This window comes from Vanessa tameamea, chromosome 13 (assembly GCF_037043105.1).
Source record: "Vanessa tameamea isolate UH-Manoa-2023 chromosome 13, ilVanTame1 primary haplotype, whole genome shotgun sequence".
Classification (NCBI taxonomy): domain Eukaryota; kingdom Metazoa; phylum Arthropoda; class Insecta; order Lepidoptera; family Nymphalidae; genus Vanessa; species Vanessa tameamea.
In genome coordinates, this window is record NC_087321.1 from 3,092,844 (window position 1) to 3,109,772 (window position 16,929).

General features: G+C 32.8%; 2 protein-coding genes across 2 annotated transcripts; both read right to left on the reverse strand.

Annotated features, from left to right (window-relative positions):
* Positions 1-310: 310 nt before the first annotated feature.
* Positions 311-6,780, reverse strand: LOC113397843 (4-hydroxyphenylpyruvate dioxygenase-like). The gene is made up of 9 exons (XM_026636361.2): positions 6,655-6,780; positions 6,155-6,244; positions 5,051-5,155; positions 4,186-4,401; positions 3,386-3,486; positions 2,397-2,501; positions 1,698-1,905; positions 1,225-1,464; positions 311-826 (listed from the first exon to the last, which is right to left on the reverse strand). Exons 1-9 carry the CDS (start codon positions 6,655-6,657, stop codon positions 752-754), a joined length of 1,143 nt encoding a protein of 380 aa, XP_026492146.1. The 5' UTR covers positions 6,658-6,780; the 3' UTR covers positions 311-751.
* Positions 6,781-11,286: 4,506 nt separating this feature from the next.
* Positions 11,287-16,533, reverse strand: LOC113397925 (4-hydroxyphenylpyruvate dioxygenase-like). Its single transcript, XM_064216722.1, has 9 exons — positions 16,445-16,533; positions 15,866-15,967; positions 15,202-15,414; positions 14,688-14,788; positions 14,160-14,264; positions 13,582-13,669; positions 12,545-12,667; positions 11,948-12,187; positions 11,287-11,432 (listed from the first exon to the last, which is right to left on the reverse strand). Exons 1-9 carry the CDS (start codon positions 16,529-16,531, stop codon positions 11,358-11,360), a joined length of 1,134 nt encoding a protein of 377 aa, XP_064072792.1. The 5' UTR covers positions 16,532-16,533; the 3' UTR covers positions 11,287-11,357.
* Positions 16,534-16,929: the final 396 nt, after the last annotated feature.

The window sequence follows — 16,929 nt, forward strand, 5'->3', positions numbered from 1 at the left end:
AGTCTAAAGATCTAAGTGTTCAGATGGCGGGAAGCGACTTTGTTTTACACTATGTTGAAATTCGTTCTCATTTCAAGATTTGATCAACGTTACAAATTCTATTAGGACAAAATAAAACACAACATTTTTTTATTAATGAATTTTTAATGTTTATCGTAATTACGTAACAAAATAAAATATGAAAAGAAAATTGTATTTCGAATACCACTCAGGACTACGAGAAATCTAACAAGATACATTTTATTTACCAATAACTTTGTTAGTAGCGCGGAGAATCTCCAGCTCCAAATCTTTACCACGAGTTTTTCTCGTCCAATAGTTTGTAGTAGCACATCTGTACGCTGTTCCTCATCGTTTGAAACAACGATCAGTTCTAACAAAAGTCTATCTATTTGAAACAGATGATACGCTCTTAAAGGAGTTCTCTTTTTGTTGAAACCTTTTGCATATATACTTGAAACATTTTTCTAATAAACATTCCACGATCCTACTCACTACAAAGCTGACGTTTTATTATACTGCCACACTCCTCTAAAAGTTCATAATTAAGTGACATTTTATGTTACTAGAATTATTCTACAGTAAACTGTTTGTATTATATTGTAAATAATTTCTTAACAATAGACAACATTTTTTAACTTTGTATTGACTAACATATTTACTCATGTCCATAATATAATAACATAACCTAAACTTAAGTATTTATTATTATTGAGTGTGTTAACATTACTTATGGAATTAATCGACTAATTTAAAGATTACCCCGTTTTTCTTGTTCCAATTCAATAGATTCAAACAATGTTTTGAAGTTGCCAGCACCAAAACCCTGAAAATAATCATTTTATTGATAAATTTAAACTACTACTATAAATACGAAAGTAACTGTGTCTATGTAAGAATCAAGCTCGAAGAAACAACAGGAGCGAAAACAAAAGCTGCGGGCGAAAACTAATATCTAACCAATAAATTATTGTAACTAAAAATACATATGTGAATATGAATTCCTAAAAATGCTACTGAGGAGAAATCGTGAGTATCCACCTGGGTTTTGTGTTTCGGAAAGCACGGAAAGCCGTTGGTCCTTCGCCTGAAGCCTCGGGGTCTTGTTGGAATTGCCATTCCATTCCATTCCATTTGAGAGTGCGGGAATAGAGTTAGCTAGCTAAACGTCGGTATGGAGGTAATCGTCATTTAATAATTAGGCATATAGTAATTTGAACTTACATTATGGTTTCTTCTCTGTATCACTTCTAAGAATAGCGTTGGTCGATCTTGCGTGTTCTTGGTGAATATTTGTAGAAGGTAGCCATCGTCGTCGTAGTCTATGAGGATGTTGAGCCGCTCCAGCGTGTCTATGCTCTCTGCGACTTGGACTTTACTGTTTTTCAACTTTTCACGTATTATTTTGTAATATACTGACGGTATGGACAGAAATTCGACGCCACGTTCACGAAGATGTTCAATCTAAAATTTAAATATGTATAAGCAAAATATATCTATTCTGAGAATTATTGTTAAACATTTTATACTTAAGCTGTCACAAAACTATTTTGTCGACGAGTTCATACCGACCTACATATAAATAAATTGATTTTGCAAAATCAATTTATACGAGATTAGTCCATCTATAGATATGTATTTTTTTTTGTAGATGGACTTTATTTCTATTATATTTAAGAACATCAATAGACAATTACCGCGGTAATAATATCCTCAGTATTGATGGCAATATGTTGCACACCAGCACCGCCATGATACTCCACGTATTCCTGAATCTGACTCTTTCGTTTGCCAGCGGCTGGTTCGTTGATAGGGCACTTCACTGTCTCCTCCCAATTCGCCATCACCACAGATCGGAGAGCGGAGTATTCCGTACACACTTGTTTGTCATCCACCGACCAGAATCTAAAACGTAAAAGTGCGATTTTCTTTAGACCAAATAGAAAATTTTTCAAACAACTTATACAGTTTTACACTTTGCACGTTGTCGAGTCTTTGGGGTAGGTGCCACCTACAATTATTTACTTCGAATTAGTTGACTCTCTCTACGTCAAATCCTCGCAACGCCACGTCCTTATCGCCAGGACCCTGAAGATTGCAATTATCATGAGGGCTTATGGCGTCTGACTTGCTCTCCATTACGTAACTAGACCAACTATGATATTACATTTAAGTCCATTCTATATAGGTATTATAAAATACACTTTAATATTTTGTATCGACTATCAGATATTAAAGGATTCAACTCGAAAACTACGCAATGATACGAAGCGTATATAAATTTCGATCGTTTTATTTAAATGGGGCCGTGCTACGTTTCCTACCTGGATGCATCTATTTAACGAGCAATTGTACGTGAATTTGTAAAAAAGAAGACAATTACTACATTTAATTACCTGTGAAATTGCAGACAGCGTTCGTACCACGATGCAGCTTCTTCCATTCCATTATCTGGCTGATTACCAACTACGTGATCCACAAAATTAATTTCAACTTTCGGCCTTAAACAAAGAAATATGATTTAGTCTTATGGTTTAACAAATTTGTAAATATCGTGGTGATTGCACACCGAGGTATAAAATAAAAATCCAGTTGTAAATATTTTTACGAAATTATTATTAATTTAATTGATAAGATTTTTTTTAAGTTTTCATTTATATCTCAAATCAACAAAATTTCATCCACGATCTATGATGGATTATAATATATTATACCTCATCCCGATATATTTTACAAATATAAAATTTGCTATTTAAATTTATTTTATGTAACATTTTCTCATCACCAACGGCCACAGTCAACGGAGCTGTAAGAAATATTACTTAATCATTCCTTACCTTACTAATGCAACCTCCAACTGGGGACTAAGATGTTATGTCTCTTGTTCCTGTAGTTACACTAACGCAAAAATAGCCTGTAAATTTCCCACGTCTGGGCTAAAGCCTCCTCTCCCTTTGGGGAGAAGGTTTGGAGCACATTTCGCCACGCTGTCCCATGCGGATTAGTGGATAGGTACATATGGCAGTATTTCATTAAAATCATACATGCAGGTTACTTCACTATGTTTTCCTTTACCGCAGAGAGATGAATTATAGCCACAAATTAAGCACATGAAAATTCAGTGGTGCTTACGTGGGCTTGAACCCGCAATCATCGTTTAAGATGCACGCGTTTTAACTACTGAGCCTGCTCGGCTTTTACACAAACACAACAATAGTAAATATGTAATGCTGTTTGGCTAGCACCAAACAGTCTACCGACTATAGACATAGATGTGATTGGAGGGTGGTGCCTACCTAGACTGGTTTGTACGAAATCTTAACGCCAGCTTTTATTGTCATCAACTATTGCCCAATATTCGATATTATTATAATAAGATACTTACAAAAAATTCTGAATAGGATCTTTTGCTGAGGGTTGATAACCAGGTAAGAAAGATCCTTTGTATTTTGACCTATCGACCAGTGTGTGTGTGTTGTCGCCATACTGAAAAATATTACACAGTTCACGTAAAGAAAAACATTGTCAGAAGTATCATATTGAGATTTTAGTGCACAAGTGTCATGATCTTTGTGTGGCCTTGAATGAACTCATTATAATTTATTTTAGAATATTATTTCAGATTCCAGATTGTACATTATATGATTCATTCCTTATTTGCCTATTTCGAAATAAGTTTAATTACTAAATTCATATAAAATTACATATTTAAAGGAATAGACAAAGTGGTTGGTTGAGTTAGTTGTGGTAGCTTGTAAGACTGTACATTCCAAGTTCCTGAATTTGAATAATATTAAAAGGAAAAAAAATAGATTTTCATTCAAGACATTCCGTTAAAGCAATCAAAGAAATTTGACAATCCTCGTGCACCGAAAAGTCTTTGGTCCTGCGCCTGAACGCTATCCCTATGTGTCGCGTTTGTCTTCCCATCTAACGATTATACATATAACTATTTACAGCACTACTATGTATCTGTGCTGCCACTCTCCACTTAAATATCGTACACAGGCAACTTACGGCTAGTCTTCCTTGAAAACGGCGACCTTAGCCGAAATCGATCACCATCATTTATTGTAACGAACCCGAAATCATCCGTTAAGATGAACGCGTTCTGGGCCATCTCGGCACATCTCTCCATCTCTCCAAATAAATGATTTAAAAATTAAATACATATAAAATACTCACGGTTTTCAGGGTTGCCATCCGAACGACACCAAATTCGTCTTTTTCCTCCCAGAGGTCTCGAACAACGACAGCCCCTTGTTTCTTCGCATATTCAAGTATATAGTCTAAGTTTTCCACTTGGAAGGCTACGTCCTTGACAAAGTCGCCGTGATATTCTACCTCTTTAACAAATTCAGTTTCATCGGGTTCGTATTGCGCTTGAAATATGAATATAATCTACAACGTAATATAACAGGTTATACGACTTCATTATTATAATATATGTATTTTATTTGAATACTAATGAATAGCAATGTGTCTTTAAACGAGTCAATGGATTCTGGGTTCAAGCGTTACTGAAATTTCTGGATTTTGTTCATCTTTTGCTCGGCGGTGATACAAAGCGTCGTCTTGAAAACATGAAACAGGTGAATAGTATCCGTCAATCTGCATCGGAGCCGCGTGGCGGAATAAGCTACAACCCATAAAGAGTCCAAGAGAATATCCTATTGATATTATTAATATTGATGTAGTATGTAGTCATACACAAATTATATATTCCAGTTATCATATTAAAATTATTTTTAATAAAATGTAGTTGATTTTTATGATTATTTAATACGGTGTGGTCTGTTCAGGATTTTTCCAAACATTTAATTTATAAATTTAATTTAAAAATGTAAATGTTTTATTATAGAACGATCGCAGGCTCTTAGGATATATATAATGTTATTGACACGATGTAAAGAGTCCGCGGCAAACTCTAACGCAGACAAAGCCGCTGACGTAAGATGGTACATATGGTTAATAATATATACTAATATAAGCGTAGTAAATTAGCAATTCATATTTATTTTTTTATTTTAAATTAAAACTAATCACTAACCTTGTTCATTCTAACAGCATGAGATGCGAATTTTCTAGAACCCGTTTCTAAGCCTTTGTATGCCAGAGGCTCGAAACCGAACCGCGTTATGAAGTAACTGGCTGCCTAAAAAAATATCGGAATGTTTAACAACCATTACATCCCAAAGAAATCTTAATCAAGTTCGATTTAATTTAGTTTAAATTCCAGTCTTTTCAAATGTCCCGATAATAACATTGTTACTAAATGGTAGTTTGAGTATGGAATTTAATAAAAAAAACAAAATCAAAATATACTTTATTCAAGTAGGCTAAAAGCCTACTAGCACTATTAAGCACTTTTGAATCATCATTTAACAAACTATTTAAAGTAAAGCTACCACCGGTTCGGAATGTAGATTCTACCGAGAAGAACCGGCAAGAAACTCAGTAGTTACTCTTTTTCAACATTTAAAAATACAGTCATGTTAGTTAAATACAATTATATATGTATGTTATGTCTCCTGCCTGGAAGTCAACAAGCATTAACTCCACGTTTTTTTATCATCAATATAATCTTGTATCGAATAATATGCCCTCTTTACCAATGTATTTTTTACAATTAACTTGAATCTATGAAACGACAAAGTTAAAAATGTCTGCGGAATTTTATTATAGAAGCGGATACCTTGCCCTAAGAATGATTTATTGACTTTGCGGAGTCGGAAACTTGGCGTTCTAAGCTTATCCTTACTTCTTGTGCACATACAATGATTATCATTGTGATCAATGCTACTGTGAATATACATAATATTGTTGTAAATAATTGTGACGCAACAGTGAGTATTCCTACTTTGTTAAAAACATCCCGAAGAGAGTCTCTAGCTCCAAGATTATAAATAGACCGTCGGCATATCGGCTACATCAAGACGGCCACCATTTAAAGATATATTATAACTTTGCTTTCTAACATTGGGTAGGGTAAAAACTACGCATTTTGTTTTTTGAGTTTTCAAAACTAAATTATTTACTGTAATTATATATGTAACGGAATAAAGCCGAGACACACAGACAAGTGAGATGTACCACCAGGCTGTATACATACAGTAATTACCTACTAGAAAAATAATAATAATATTCAACTTACTTGCTTTGCATTCGATACCCAAAAAGTAATGTGATCGAATGCCAAAAATCGTCCATTCTCTGGTTTTTTTCCCTTATCTGTGTACGTTGTCTGTAATTAGAAAAAAAAAATAAAAATATAATTTACTTAATAATTTAACGAAATTGTTACATACATATATATATATGGAATAATTTTATTGAGATATTTGCAGTTTCGATTGCTTTTTTATATAAAACCAACTGTATTTTTTTTTAATACGAGATTTCATAAATAAAAAGGTATTAATCATTCCATACACACAGAATGTGTGTGTCAAATGGATCAGTCCAGCCGGCAGTGTAATTACCGAAATACACTCGCTCACTCACCATTTCTAGAATCACGCAGAATTATACAGTACTGATTTTGATTAAAAACTGCGTGGTCTTACGCAGTTATTTTACCCGGGTAAAATAACCGTTAAAAACAATACAAGAATGTCATATTAATAATTATCTTCAATTTAAATCAATTCTTACCATTATAATGTTAATATATTTGACTTTCGCTTTTAATATTGATACCGCTTACGTCCGTTTACAACAAGAACAAAATTAGAATAATTCCAGAAATGCTTACATTTCGCATGGAAAATCGAGTATTTATAACGTTTTATGAATTTTATTAAAAACAAGTCTTAAGTAAAGCCTCGTTCACACAACACAATAACATTCCACTTATGAAATGTAACGAAAATTAATTTCTACGGAAATCGCTACAGTATTTCAACAAGTTGAGTTCTAATCATTATTTTATTTTCTAAATTAAGTGGGGACGATAAAGTGATGCTGATATGAATAATTATGTGCATATATCCTAGAAGTGTTAGTCTAGACAATGTTTAATATTATTACTTTTCGATAAAAACATCGATAGATTGTTGAAGTCTACAGCGACGGCGACCCATCTTAAAGATTAAAAACTCAATAATTCTGTATGCGTGCAAAGGATTTGTTCGTACATCCTCTATGCACGCAGACTTGAGCTTTTCAGCACTTGCACTTTTTTTTGTCACATTTACTCGGCCCGAAATTCTCCCCGCTCGCATCAGTAAACTGATTTCCTTGAAATCTTCTTTTCCTCGCACATTTTCGAGCTATATTGCCTCGAGTTCCTTTCGGATAGCTTGGCATTTTACTTTGGTAAACTCAACCGTTCGTGACATAATTTCAAACGAAACTGAATCTGTTTTTCGGACAACGTTTCGTCCCATATACCTACCCTTTTACGTTACATGGATATATCTATAATGTCCCCTCTGTAAAATTTCTCGAAACATCTGCTTGGTCAAAAAAAGGTAAAGAAGGAAGCATTGTGACGTGAAGGTTGCTCCGCCTCTAACGGTCCGAGCGCATGACTCTCTACCTGACCGCACGCTGTCGCTCCGCTGTACACTATATTCGATAACTCCGCAAATATTCATTATTTCGGTTTTTCCTTTGGTCAGTATTTTCATTATACTTTCGGAATATGTAAAAAAAAATAGATTTTTTGAAAATTCTAAAGGGTTTCTGGCCTTAATCAAGAGCACAGGAGCTATCAGAAGGCACAAGTTTAGTGTACTTGGTACGAAAATAAAGATGCTTGTTTAAAGCTACTTCACTCGGTAGTAGGGTTTTGTGCTAGCCACTTCTGGGTATACCAACCACTCATCATATATTCTACCGCCGAACAGCAATACTGAGTATTAGTAGTAGTGTTGTACTACGGTTTGAAAGGTCGGTGAGTCAGCGTAACTACATGCACAAGAGATATAACATTATATATATAATATTATATATATATATAAGGTTTTAACTCACTAAGGTTTTGGTAATATGAGACTTCTTATTATTAGGTGGTGGTGAAAAATATATTTTAAAACTTATTACTTTATCAATTGTTCCTTTTAACAAACAGCTTGCGTCGTCTAATCTACAAAAAATAATTTAGATACCACATATTATGCGAAGTGGATTTAACTTTATTCTTTACAGTATCCGTAACATAAATCTAAGAGTATTTTCTAAGAGAAAGAGTATGTGGTAACATTGTGCTATATTATAAATTTATTAAAAAAATAACTTCTTATATTGAGGCTTTCATGTGAACCGAGGCTTGCAATGTGTTGTGTCGTTCAGGTTAGTGATTGATCGGTTATGGACGAGCCTCCTTTACAAAACTATTTATATATTTAGACAAAATTAATAAACAATATAATAGTAAAAAAAACGTATTTTTAAATTGAGTTTATATTCTTATAATTTAAATCAATTTTATTTCTACGTGAGATATACTAAAAATATATATTTTATCACTTAGTTCATCTACACGACTGGGTGACTATTTGAGTTTATTTATTTGTCCATGTAGGTTACTACAAAAATAGGCCATATATAAAATTTATGAATGCTATCGTTTTGCATGTGCGCTGCAACATCGACGTATTTAGAGTGATTGATATTTCCAATGAATATCGTGTTTTTTTTTAAATAGACATTTATTTATAAAAGATATTTTTCGTGAATCCTTTTGAGTCATTATATAATCTTGCCGTGATAAATATAGTATAATTGTTCAATAGCGTTATTTGTTTTAAATTTCGTCCATGAAATGTGTAAAGCGAGTCTGTATCTTTTGCTGGACTCATTACAGTAACGTTAAAAGTCAGTGAGGATACCATGTTTCATCATAATAGTTAAATTGATGGTATTTTCTATCAGATCAGATATCTAGAAAAATGAAAACAATTGCTAAATTAATAGATATATAATTACAGAAATGATTCAAATATTCCATTTATACAAAACAATAGTTGTTTACACAATATTTTCAACACAACCTGCGCAGCACCAACGCGACTAAAAACAGTATGCTAATTTCTCCCGGAGATTGTACGAGGTAAACACGTCGGAATGTCAGCACAGAAACGGGGAAGCGTAGCTTTAATTTAATCCGATGTTTGTATAATACAAACGTATAACAATATTGTTTATTAAGCCTTTAACAAACAAGAAAAACAATAAGTCGTGTATACTTATTTGGTAGAAAATAAACAAATAAATATGTTTGTTTTGTAAATACAAAACTAATGATAGAGTGTAAACAATTTTATTTAATACATGATCTTTGCCATCTCATATCGTCAGCTGCCTAAAATTTGTTATTAGATTTGCTCAGTTATTAAAAAAAAATCAATAATAAATACATATATTATCAAATAAAACATTTGAAATCATCATCAAACGGCACTAGAGCAACATTGTGGAACGAAGTCCAAATATCTTCCGTAAAGAGCAGAGGACTTTACTGAGCGGTGCGATATTTCAAAACTAATACTCATGAGTAATACTCACTCTCGCGTATCACTATTGACATTTCACGATCGTGTTCTGCGGTCATTTTCGAGTTTTATCTTACAGAATAACTCTATTGCTACGATATGAACTATTATAATTAATCGATTATTGTGAAAGGTCGCATTAAGTCAAAGAATTTATTTATTAAAATGAAAAATGTTAATTAAAAGAAATATAATGCTTTAATTTTAAGTAAATAAAGGGTAGCGTCTCTACCCCACGTGAAATAGCCAATAAAAATAACCTGATTGTTGACTTTATTAGATATTTAAAATGTATATACTTATAATAATATACATATATATTTATCTTAGATTATTGCACAACATTTTGTAATATATTTAATTTAAACATTAATGTTATGTGTCAGAAATAAGGCCATCCGTGAGAGAACCAAAGTAACGGACATAGCTCGGAGAATCAGCACGCTGAAGTGGCAGTGGGCTGACCATATCTGTCGTAGGACCGATGGCCGCTGGAGCAGACGAGTCCTAGAGTGGAGACCGCGTCTCGGTAAGCGTAAAGCAGGGCGACCTCCGACCCGCTGGTCCGACGACATTCGCAGGATCGCCGGTAGAAGCTGGACGAGGGAAGCAGAGGACCGAGCAACGTGGCGCGCTCTAGGGGAGGCCTATGTCCAGCACTGGACAGCAGTAGGCTGATGAATTAATGTAGTATTTGTTTTCTTTCATAATATGTGTATGAAAGAATTTCATGACTCAAGAACTATGGTTCTTGTTCCAAATTATAATCGTATTTGAATTAATCTCTTATCGATTCATTTTTGTTTTTTTTAGAATCTCAAGCGATTTTCAATGATAGAGCGATATCTGCTATATCCATGATGACCAAGCGCGAGGTTTGAATCTGTTTACGTTCTTAAAACAAGATTGTTTCGCTTGTGTTAGTAAAAGATGTTGCTCAATGATTAGTACATCTATAAAATATCTGTCGATTGCTTTTTTAATGACGTCAGCTGTCAAGTTGTATGAATTCTATTCTTGTAATATTTCTATTATATGTTATTATTTATATGTTGTTATTGTATATTTTTGTTGTTTCAGTGTTATATATGAAGAATAGATAAGTCAATACGCTAAGTAATAATACTACTATATAATACTGAGTTCTTAAAATGGAGTAATTATATTTTCATTGGATTAATCCAAATTTAATTTAATTCAACTCGGTAGAAGGGCTTTGTGCAAGCCCGTCTGGGTACCAGGTACCACCCACTCATTAAATATCCTACTGCCAAGGAATTGTTGGCAGTAGGTAGTTGGCACAAGTGACATAACATCTCATTTCTCAAGGTCGGTGTGCATGTGTGTCGGGGGTGCATTGGCGATGTAAAGATAAAGAGGTTAAAAAGATTAACTCGATGGAGAGCGGTAACCACTTACCAATCATGACATAACACTTACCGTCAGCCAACCAAAGACATAAGAAATGTTCTTTTCTCTCTTTTTATATAATTAAATAAAACAATTAAAAGTAATTTATATTTTATTAATAACGTTTACACAATTTACTTAGATGATATACCTATTTTAATACCTACCATACCTAAAATACCAGCACCATATATAAATTTGATACTATGCTCTATATAATATAACAATATAAATATATAATTGTAATAAAAACAAAATTTTCGTATTTGTAATCAACGATATACTGTTTCTCGCGATGTAATCCTTCATTATTTTAATATCACATTCAAAATTAGAGCGGTTTGCACAGATTAAACCCGCTATATTCAGTTAAGATTCATTCACTCATTCAGATAGACAAACAATACAAGTTGACGTATTACTATTTTTATTATATTATCTGTGTTTTTTTTAGTTGTCTGCTTCCTTCTTGTCTATGCGCTCAATAGCCTCGAATACCCATCTGTAGTTCATAGCCCCGAAACCCTAAAATAAAAAATAAAATGTTAAAAAATAATTTAGCCTTGATATTGTATTGTGTGTTACATGACCCGCGGAGGTTTCCACACAGCTCGTTGTCATGACAGCTACAAGTCTAAACTCAAAACATTGGACGAATTCAATAAATAAATATCGTAGTTTAAACTTAAACAATATACGTAAGGGAAAGTTAAAGTGTACTAATTATAATTAAATAACAGTTAGTTAAGGTTCCAAGTTTGGGAAAAGTCCTCTTGAGGAAAAGGTTTGGAACCCACTCCACATGCTGCTCCATTACGAGTTGGTGGGTTCACATGGTAGATTCTCATCCACAACGTGAAGGTTATTTTACTTCAACGCCGAGTTCGAAATGAATTATAAATGCAATTAAGCACTTGAATTCAGTGGTGCTTGAACTCAAAATCATCGGTTAATAGTCACGTCTTGTTACCACTGGACCATCATTCAACTATTTATAATGCTAATTTAATATTATTAATAATAGTTTAACTCTAGCTCACCCTGTGGTTCCTTCTTTGTATTATCTCAATGAATAAAGTGGGACGGACTTGCAAGTGCTTGGTGAATGCTTGCAACATGTAACCTCTCTCGTCAAAGTCGATCAATATGTTCTGCTCTTTCAGTTCTTCAATGCTCTCTGCTACATTAACAGGACTATCCTTAAGTTTCTCCTTAATCAGGTCGTAATAAGTAGACGGCCAGGACAGGATGTCGGCGCCACGTGACTTCAAGCTCTTCATCTGAGAATAATTCAGAATATTAATATAGAAGAATGGTTAGGACCTTTTATAAACACGCTCTCAAAAGCTTCGTTTTTTAGCAACAAAAATAAAAAAAATCCAACCACGTGCGTGGAATATAGTTTATATGTATAGAATATTTAATGTACCTATGTATGGAAATAAGCACTTTTTTTATACTATTCGGGTAGACATATGACTCCACTCCACCTGATGGTAAGTGGAAGTGGAATGCAAACGTGAAGACGACCAGCACAAGAATGAGCTGCACCAGTCTCTTTTTTGCATAGGAGATTTGATAACTCGAATTTTGGGTTTGAAACGAAAATAACTGTAGTTTTTTATTTTAATACTCACGGTAGAGACGATGTCATCCGTGTAAAGCGCAATGTGTTCGACTCCCGACGTGCCTAGAGCCTTCACAAATTCCGAAGCTTTGCTTGTAGGCCGGATACCTTTCGCAGCTTCGTTTAGCGAAAGCTGTAATTATTATTTTTTTCATTTAATATGTTCGCGGTGAAGGAAAACATCGTGAGGAAACCTAATTGTAACTGTCTAATTTCAACGAAATTCTGCCACATGTGTAACCACCAAACCGCATTGGAGCAGCGTAGTGGAATATGCTCCAAATCTTCTCCTCAAAGTGAGAGGATGCCTTAGCCCAGCAGTGGGAAATTTACATGCTGTTAATGTTAATAAGGATTTCAATAAAATTTATATCTAAAAACAAGAGTAGAAATTAATCAACAATAAAAAAGTATACCTTCGTTTAACTTAATTATAATATAAGTACAATCTTATAATTATATAAAAATATATATTTCAATGCAAATTTACTCTAAACTTTACTTAAGGCTACAAGAACTGATCTGAGGAATTCAGCAAAAATTATAATTTTTTCAATAATTGTGACTAAAATTCTTAAATACATAATTATCGCTTTATTTCTATTCTGTAAATATTTAACAAAATGTGACAAAAAATAGCCGAAAGGTTCAAGAAACTTGTTTAGTAAATTTATTTAGAACCGTAAGTAACGGCCTATAAATATCCCACTACTAGGCTAAGGCCCCTCTCCTTCAGCGGACTTGGTTTGGAGTCGATACGGGTTAATGGATAATCAAAAATACAGAAACCCTTTAACTAATATTTGAAATTAGACATATTTAATGGTTACGAGAGAGTAGCAGCCTCTGAATAGAAAGCTGCCAGTTATTTTTTAAATATATATTTGTATAAATGAACTTACAAACTATATGAATACTTGATTACAAATGATTTACTTGCTGTAAAATGTTCATGTAACATTTTGAAGTCATTAATGGAGTGAAGTAACAGAATATTAATAAAACTTAAATAGAGGTGGGCTTCTGTGTCGAAACAGAAATACTTACAAGCACAGTTTCCGTCTGATTAATAACAGAAGCCGAGTTAATACAAGAATACGGCACTAAGTCGTGGCTGTAATCCACGCACCAGAACCTAAAAATAATTTATACATAGTATGTAAAGATATGTGTATAAGTATACACATATAAAATTAGATAATTTGATAGATATATATATATATTTATTTATTTATTTATTTATTTATTTATTTATTTATTTATTTATACTTTATTGCACCCAAACTTAAAACTAAAAATTACAATATTGAAACAAAAAGTTGCATGAGGTGCAACAGGCGTATATATATATATATATCTTTACATAATAATATCTTTACTAATAAATGAGGATACGTTACTTTGTAACTGGAGAAACTATGACACCAATCTACATAAAACTCATGACCAGAAAATGAAACGCATTTTGGAGAAGGTGTACCATATCATATTATTAATTAAGTAGACGCACTTTGCTGTTTCACCCTCTTTCAATTTGGAGTATTGGTCTTATAAACGGTATTTCTATTTGTATGAAAACACAATATTTTTTTATACTGTAGGAACAAATTTGATATTTTAATTACCTGTGCATGTTCAGGTTCTTCTCGTACCAAGTCACTGATTCCTCAAGTGTTCCATCAGCCATATTACCTTCCACGTGATCTACGAAATTCAAATTAGTTTCAGGCCTGAAAATAAGATACACTTTTTACAGTTACCACCAAATAGCGCTTCTTGACATTTTTGTTTTTTATTTTATTTTATTTTCAACCAAGGACAACCAACAGTAGATACAATATCACATAAAAAAAATATATTTCAAAATTATCTTGGAAAATGTACCTACCTATATATGAAAATATATAGGTAGTCTCACCATGTACTATCACATTGCACAATATGTATTAAAAATAATCAATGATTAGATATATAATTTTGTTTCTACGTAAGTCAGAAGGTACTTCAATAATTATCAAACTATTTTTAATTAAATTAATTGCCTCTTCGTTATTTGTAAGCCAATTTAAATTTCACTTATTTATTGAAAATTCATTGAGTAGAAAAATACAGACAGACGATGTACAGACTTAAGCGATCTTAAAATGTCTTACAATAGCTCATTCAATGGATCGTCTTCAAGGGCTTGGTATCCGGGGAACAGCAGTCCATTGTACTTGGATCTGTCAATTATGGTGTGAGTATTATCACCGTACTGAAAGATATTACACAATACATAGAAATTAATACGTATTTCGTGCGATAGATGTTAGCTACACCTGTTATTACCCAGAAGGTTTCTAGAAGCAGCGTAAACTTTTTAATTAACTCTTCGAACTTCAATAATCAGTTCAAAATTTCCAAAAAAAAAGATCTGGTAAATTAGATTCTTTTGATTTTATAATCAAACACCCAAGTGTAATGAAATAACCCAAATTAAATAATATAAAACCAGAAGGTTAATTGGCATCTGGATTTGATGACCACCATTAAAAAGCAAAAAATATAACACCAATGTCATTGAGATATAAAGATTGTTTTTTATTGAAATAATATTAATAATTTAGCACATAATGTAACGTGATATAGAGTTGATACAAAAACGACGCTAATTCGATGGCGACTTACCGTTTTTAAAACTGCATATCTTATAATTCCATTTTTATCATTCTCCTCGGTAACATCTTTGACAACAACAGCGCCTCCTTGCCTTGCCTTTTGCACAATGGCGTCCAGATCAGATACCTCGAATGCTACGTCTTTAACGAAATCTCCGTGATCGGCTAAATCTTTTGTGATCTCACTCTTGTTTGAAAGAGGTGATTCAAATATAATTATTATCTGAAAAAAGGGAGTTTAAACATGGTAAAATATATCTGCAAAGGTCCGATAGGCTACTAATAAAACATACCAAATGGAATTTCAAATTTAATTTAAATTCGTTTAATTTATTTAAATTTAAAATGTAAAGCTTCATTAGTAATAAAATCTTCAAAGCAAAAACCTGTATTCAATAATTTGCTATTATATAAGGGTAGACGTTTCGTATTTCTAAGCGCTTTGTCAACTTTTTAGACTGTATTCTTTTTTTATGTCGTAGTTACACCCATTCGACCTTCAAACCAAAAAAAGAACAACGTAAATTATTTCTGTTTCGCGGTAGAATATGGCTAGTAGCTGGTACCAATCCAGTTGGGCTAGCACGAAGCCTTACCACTAAGTATTCATTAATTATTTATTTTTCTTTTTTTCTTTCACAATCAACTCCATATTATAATGAATTTAAACGTACCTTATTTTGTTGAACGGCATAGGAAACGACAGGTCTGTCTTCTGACGAATCTTTGAAAGCTAAAGGCTTAAATCCGAAACGGGTAACAAAATGACTAGATGCCTGAAATAAAAAGAGTAAAATTATATATTTAATATATTATAGATTCCTAATTATCTAGAAATACAATTTCTCTTCACGAAATATGTTATATACTCGTATTATATAAAATCATGATAAAGTACATAAGGAATGTGAAAGTGTATGTAAAATAATAACCAACAACAGTAAACAGCTTTTGCCAACATTCTTGCAAAATAGTGCATCAAATAAACCTTTTATATCTCTGGCGTGTTTCAGTAAAGCATTGGATATGTAAAACTAACATTCTTCAAAGCTGATATCCATCTACGTTCAGTATCAGTCGTTCACAGGCTATCGACAAAAACATGACTTATTTTTCCTAAAAACTGCATTTTACAAGTATCATTTTATTCTCTGGGACAACGATTTCTGCGTCGGCATACAAACTTTTATAATTAATGAATTATGAAATTGGTTGTGATACTAAGACTTAAAAAATATTTTTGTTAAAATTACCGTTTTCGCATTCGCCACCCAAAACGTAAGATGGTCGAAATTTAACACTTTGCCAGTATTTGCTTTAATGACGTCTGCTTTTGTCATTTTGCACTGAAAAATGAAGAAGAATTATTTAATAGAAGTCTTAGGATGCGGCTTCGACCGCGTATAGGGAGCGGGGTGGTAGGTATTTGGTAAGCCTTCCCTGGGACTCAAGCTTGCTTTTGTGGTTTGGCACAGAGTTACTTTCGTATTTGTAATATTAGTAAAGATTTTTATTTGTCATAACAATAATATTTGATTTTATTATTTTAATGGATTTATTTGTCGTCACTAACATTTGAAAGTATTTTTATATTTCTTTTTCTTTTATCTCGTTTAGCACTGGAACATAAATGCGTTATTTATTCGTAAGGTAACAGACTTTATGTTGTTTCTAAGCTATAATTAAGTAATATAAGCACCGAGCATTACGCTTACTTGTTTGTCTTGTATTGTCGATG